This window comes from Chiloscyllium plagiosum, chromosome 7, assembly GCF_004010195.1.
Source record: "Chiloscyllium plagiosum isolate BGI_BamShark_2017 chromosome 7, ASM401019v2, whole genome shotgun sequence".
Lineage (NCBI taxonomy): Eukaryota > Metazoa > Chordata > Chondrichthyes > Orectolobiformes > Hemiscylliidae > Chiloscyllium > Chiloscyllium plagiosum.
Genome location: NC_057716.1, coordinates 102,269,201 through 102,275,200, shown reverse-complemented (window position 1 = coordinate 102,275,200; position 6,000 = coordinate 102,269,201). Strand labels below are relative to the sequence as shown.

At 42.7% G+C, this 6,000-nt stretch overlaps 1 protein-coding gene across 2 annotated transcripts in view; it reads right to left on the bottom strand.

Moving 5' to 3' along the window:
* cnppd1 (cyclin Pas1/PHO80 domain containing 1) overlaps positions 1–6,000 on the bottom strand; it is a 40,736-nt gene that overhangs the window by 11,991 nt on the left and 22,745 nt on the right. For both annotated transcript variants that reach the window (XM_043694276.1, XM_043694277.1), the window contains one exon: positions 2,989–3,106. In XM_043694276.1, coding sequence (XP_043550211.1) covers positions 2,989–3,106 — 118 coding nt within the window. The remainder of the gene's footprint in view (positions 1–2,988; positions 3,107–6,000) is intronic.

Sequence of the window (6,000 nt, the reverse complement as noted above, 5' to 3'; positions counted from 1 at the left end):
TCCTCCATGTCCCTCCTCCCTACCTTTTATCTTCTCCTGCTGAACACTCTCTGCTCATTCCTGAAGAAGGGCCTGTGCCCGAAACGTCGAATCTCCTGTTCCCTGGATGCTGCCTGACCTGTGCTGTTCCAGCAATAAAGTTTCAACTTTGATCTCCAGCATCTGCAGACCTCACTTTCTCCTAGTTAGTAAGGTTAGATCATATGGGATCCAGAAGAAGCTAGCCAGCTAGATACAAAATTGGCTTGAAGGTAGGAGACAGAGGTTGCTTTTCAGACTGGAGGCCTGTGACCAGCGGTGTGCCGCAAGGGTCAGTGCTGGGTCCACTTATTTTTGTCATTTATATAAATCATTGGATGTGAACATAGGAGGCATGGTTCGTAAGTTTGAAGATGACACCAAAACAGGAAGTGTAGTGGACAGTGAAGATTATCATCTCAGTGTATAACGGGACCTTGATCAGATGGGCCAACGGGATGAGGAGTAGCAGATGGAGATTTAATTTAGATAAATGTGAGGTGCTGCATTTTAATAAGGCAAACCAGAGTTGGACTTTTACAATTAATAGTAGAGGCCTGAGGAATGTTGGCAAACAAAGAAACCTATGGGTCCAGGTGCGTAGTTCCTTGAAAGTGGAGTCGCAGGTAGACAGGACAGTGAAGGTTCCTTTTGGCATGCGTGCCTTCATTGGTCAGAGCACTGAGTATAGGAGTTGGGTTGTCATGCTGTGGCTATACAGGACATTGGTGAGGCCACCTTCAAAATATGGGTAAAATTCGGGTCAGCCTTCGATAAGAAGGGTGCTGTTAAACCTGAGAGGGTGCAGAAATGATTTACAAGAATTGGAGGCTATTGGAGTTGGAGGGTTTGAGCTTTAGGGAGAGGCTGAATAGACTGGGGCTTTTTTACCTGAAGTGTTGAAGGCTGAGTATTGACCTTATAGAGGCTTATAAAATCAAGAGGAGCATGAATAAAGTTAACATCCACGGTCTTTTCTGTAGGGCGGGGAGTCTGATATCAGAAGGCATTGTTTAAGGGGAGAGGGAAAAGTTTAAAAAAGGACTTGAGGGGTAACCTTTTTCACAGAGGCTGGTGCATGGTATGGAACGAGCTGCCAGAGAAAGTGGTGCAGGAGGGTACAATTACAACAATTAAAAGGCATCTGGACGGGTATATGAAAAGCAAAAGTTGAGAGGGATATGGGTCAATGCTGGCAAATGGGACTAGGTCAGATTGGAATGCCTGGCTGATGTGGACGAGTCGCAGCAAAGGGCCTGTTTCTGTGCTGTATAGTCTGTAACTGACGGTTTAGGAACTATGGCAAAAAAAAAGCCATTCTTCCAGCAATACAAGTCACCAGCTGAAAAGTTAGGTCTGACCCAATATGTGGAAAGAAACACATTATCTTTTTCTTCTGACCAAAACTCAGATATTTGAACATCTGTTTGGAGTGCAGGTCTTCTCCAGGACAAAGCTGAAAAATGTGTTGCTGGAAAAGCGCAGGTCAGGCAGCATCCAAGAAGCAGGAGAATCGACGTTTCGGGCACAAGCCCTTCTTCAGGACAAAGGAACCCTCATTTGCTTTTAAGTCTTTCAGGAATGTGGGTGCCACTGGCAAGCTCTGCATGCTGCTCATCTCCAATTGCCCTGGAAATGGGTGACTTCTCAGGCCATTTCAGAGAGCAATGAAGAGTAAATCACATTGCTGTGGATCTACAGTCATGTGTAGGTCAGGCCCAAGGAGGATGGCAAATTTCCTTCCCTAAAGGACATTAATGAACCAGATGGGTTTTTGTGACAATCAATGATCAGTTCGTGCCTATCATTACAGATACTATCTTTCAGTTCTTTTTAAAAAAAAAATTTATACTACATTAGGTAGCTCAGTGATTAGCACTGCTACCTCATAGAATCAGGTTTGATTCCAGCCTCAGGTGACTGTGTGGAGATTGCACATTCTCCTCGTGTCAGCTTGGGATTCCTCCGGGTGCTCCGGTTTCCTCCCACAGGTTAAGTGGATTAGCTGTGCTAAATTGCCCATGATGTGCAGACTAGGTGGGTTAGCCATGGGAAATGCAGGCTTACAGGGACAAGGTAAAGGGTGGGATGCTCTTCAGAGGATCGACGTTAACTTGATGGGTCAAATGGCCTGCTTCCATACTGTATGGGGTCTATGATTATGTGATAAATTCTACCAGTTAACATGGTGAATTTTGAACCTGCATCCCAGAGATTTAGCCTTAATTATTAGCCCAGTAATATACCCGCTACTTTGCCTTAATACAGCTCTAACAATACTAAGAAATGTGAAACACTATAGGAATTCTCTGTCAAGTAACCTTTGCCTTTTCATATTGGACAAAGTGGAAATCAGCTGTTTTAAAACCAGGTACCCATTCAGATAGGTGCTTTAATGGCAGCAGTTTCCAGTGGTATTGCTGGAAGGGACTGCCTCTTTCTTTCTTGATATTTTATCATGGATGAAGATATTAGGAAGATAATGGACACATATTTGAATCTGATCAAGTGTCCCAATCCAGCCTAGTCTAGAAGGGTACCCATCCAGAGTGGTGATGCGGTGGCTATGGACCTGGACTAGCATGCCGGGACTTTGAACCTCACTGCAACAACTTGGGATATTGTATCAAATTATATTTTTTCACTGAGCTCTAGAAAAATTACCAGGTAATTATCAGACTGCTGCAAAATGACAATGGTGTTGGAGTGACTCCATGAAGCACTGTAACACCAGCACCATCCACTTCCCAAGGATACACTCAACTGAATTAAAAATGTGGTCACAGCATGTCTTCAGACTTCATCACACACCTGCAGTGTATGATTCTAGGACTGCCTGTATTGCAGTTAGTTGTCTTATGCAGAAGCTTTGCTATTAAATGCCAATTAATGTGTGCGGCTTGTTTCGCTACAGCTTCTTTCCCTTTGATAAAAGATTAAATTAGTAATAAGGGTGTAATTGCACACTACCTTAACAACATGCTGGTAGAGTTCTGAAAATGCCTGTTGCCATAGTGCCTGTTCCAGTATTACACACAGGTCAGTGTATGTAAACCAGCCTCGTTTCAGTCCTTGCGACTCAGCAACTCTGCAAAACACAAAGGCATAGATTAAAAATTAAAAAGCTCGGTATGACGTTTTTCTGTAAGACTGTACAACTCAAATAAAAATAAAGTACTGCAGAGAGTGGAAATCTGATCAAACACAGAATGTTGAAGTAACTCAGCAGGTGTGGCAGCATCTGTTGAGAGAGAAATAGAGAGTTAAAATCTGATATGGGACCTTACACAGGTTGATAAAATCATGATGGGCATAGATAAGGTGAATAGCAAAAGGTCTTTCACGAGGTTTGGGGAGTTTAAAACTAGGGATATATTTTTAAAGGTGAGAGGAGAAAGATTTATTTGGGATCTGAGGGACAACTGTTGCATGCAGAGAATTGTGCATATGTGGAATGAACTGCCACAGGAAGTGACAGATGCAGGTACAGTTACAATATTTGAATAGGTATATGAATAGGAAAGGTTTAGAGGGATACGGGCCAAACACAGGCAAACTGGACTAGTTTAGTTTGGGAAACTTGATCAGCATGGATGGGTTGGACTGAAGGGTCTATTTCCATGCTGAGTGACTCTATGACTCTTCTCCTGAACTGGAGTTCTGAAGTAGTATATTGGATTCAAAATGTTAAATCTGTTTCTCTCTCCACAGATACTGCAAGACTGGCTGACTTTCTCCAGAATCTCTGTATTTTTATCATCTTAGTCCTGTTGTAACTCCTCTTAATAAAATCTTACTTAATTTCCACTATATCCAACTAAATATTACAGACACTGACATGTGCAATAATTGATTTTCTTTTGCCCCTATGCTCCAGTTAGGAGTTTATGCTCAGAAGCAGCTCCACAAAAAGCCAGTTGAAGCAAAAACCTACACCCATTAGAGGAACAACAAATGCAAAGGTTGTTCCTGTGCCATTCATAGCCCAAGGTTCAGTGCAAGTTCTCAATTGATGCCTTGTACATGCAGCTGCTGACAACACTGACATTATTCTTACAGTGGGAGATTCTCTCATGACTGTGAGCAGTGTTAAAATAATGGTGCATGAAAGAAAATGTGAGTTTATATTTCATGTTTAGACGCTGAGAGGCTGTTTGCCCTGGCTCTAAGACAAGGGGATCAAAGTCTGAAGGAAAAATAGTTGATAGTTTCCGATCGATGAGGGGAAATTTCTTCATTCAGAGGGTTGTGGATATTGGGATTTCATTACCCCAGAGGGCTGGGAATGAACAGTCATTGAATACATTAAAGATTGCAATCGATAGCATCTTGGACTCAAAGGAAATCAAAAAGGTATAGAGATAAGAGCAGTGAAGTAGAGGACCAATTGTGAATTAATTGAATGAGTAACAGAGCAGACTGCAGAGAGCGAATGCTTTACTCCAGCTTCTACTACTTATGTTATTTTGTGACCTTTAAATGTCTCAAGGAGATTTACACGTAATGAACTACTTTCAGTGTAGTCACTGTGGGAACAGTCAATTCTGAAATGGGTTTTTGCTTGTTGGGACAGCTTATTCCGTTCCAAATGATCTGGAGTCAGTCTATAATACATGATTTTGTGGCCAGTGGCTATTGTATTAGACATTTAGCTAATTGGAAATTTGGATGTCGCAAATTGCATTTCAGTACATAAAATTAAGGAATGGATTGTGCCATTGGACGTATGATGTCACTATTCATTCACATGGCCTATACATCACAAACAACCATCTTGTATATTTGTTAGTTTTGTTTTCATTCATTCAAAGGATGTGGATCTGGAGGCAAGACCAAGAAAGGACAGCAGCTTCCTTCCCCGAAGGGCAACAGTGTACCAGATAGGTTTTTCTGACAATCAACAGCGGCACAGTGGTTAGCACTGCTGCCTCACAGCACCAGAGACCCGGGTTCAATTCCCACCTCAGGGACTGACTGTGTAGAGTTTGCACATTCTCCCCGTGTTTGCGTGGGTTTCCTCCAGGTGCTCCGGTTTCCTCCCACAGTCCAAAGATGTGCAGGTCAGGTGAATTGGCCATGCTAAATTGCCCTCAGTGTTAGGTGAAGGGGTAAGTGTAGGGGTATGGGTGGGTTGCGCTTCGGCGGGTCGGTGTGGATTTGTTGGGCCGAAGGGCCTGTTTCCACACTGTAGGTAATCTAATCTAACAATAATTTCACAGTATCATTAGACTCGTAATTCCAGATTTTTACTGATTTCAAATTCTATCTGCCATGATGGGATTTGAACTCCGACCCCTAGAACTTTACCTGGGTCTCTGGATTAATGGCATAGCAATAACACTCTCGGCTATCACCTCCCTAAAAGTAAATGGCAAGGTAAATGGTAATTGTGATACAGTATTAATTTATCTCATTGTTTGCTGAATGGTGGTGGTTTTTATGTCACTTGCAACAGGTGCTGGTGAGCAGTGACACCCACATCCTACAAGTGAATTAAACAAAAATACGCAAATCTATAGTTATATTGGACAACACCAAAGTCAGAGTATATCTACATACTATAATAAGTCCTATGACAACAGGACAGTAGCTTTTTTCTAACATTTAGCACTGCTGCCTCACAGCGCCAGGGATCCGGGTTCGATTCCTGCCTCAGGTCTGTGTGGAGTTTACACATTCTCCCTGTGTCTGCGTGGGTTTGCTGCGGTTTCCTCCCACAGTCCAAAGATGTGCAGGTTAGGTGAATTGGCCGTGCTAAACTGTCCATAATGTTCAGGGCTGCGTAGGTTAGGTGCATTAGTCAGGGGAAATATTGAGTAATAGGGTAGGGGAATGGATCTGGATGGGTTACTCTTCCGAGGGTCGGTGTGGACTTGTTGGGCCAACTGACCTGTTTTCACACTGTAGGGATTCTATGATCTGACTCTCTATTACTTTACATATTACCACTACCAATTACAGCTTTGGAACACATCAATTTAC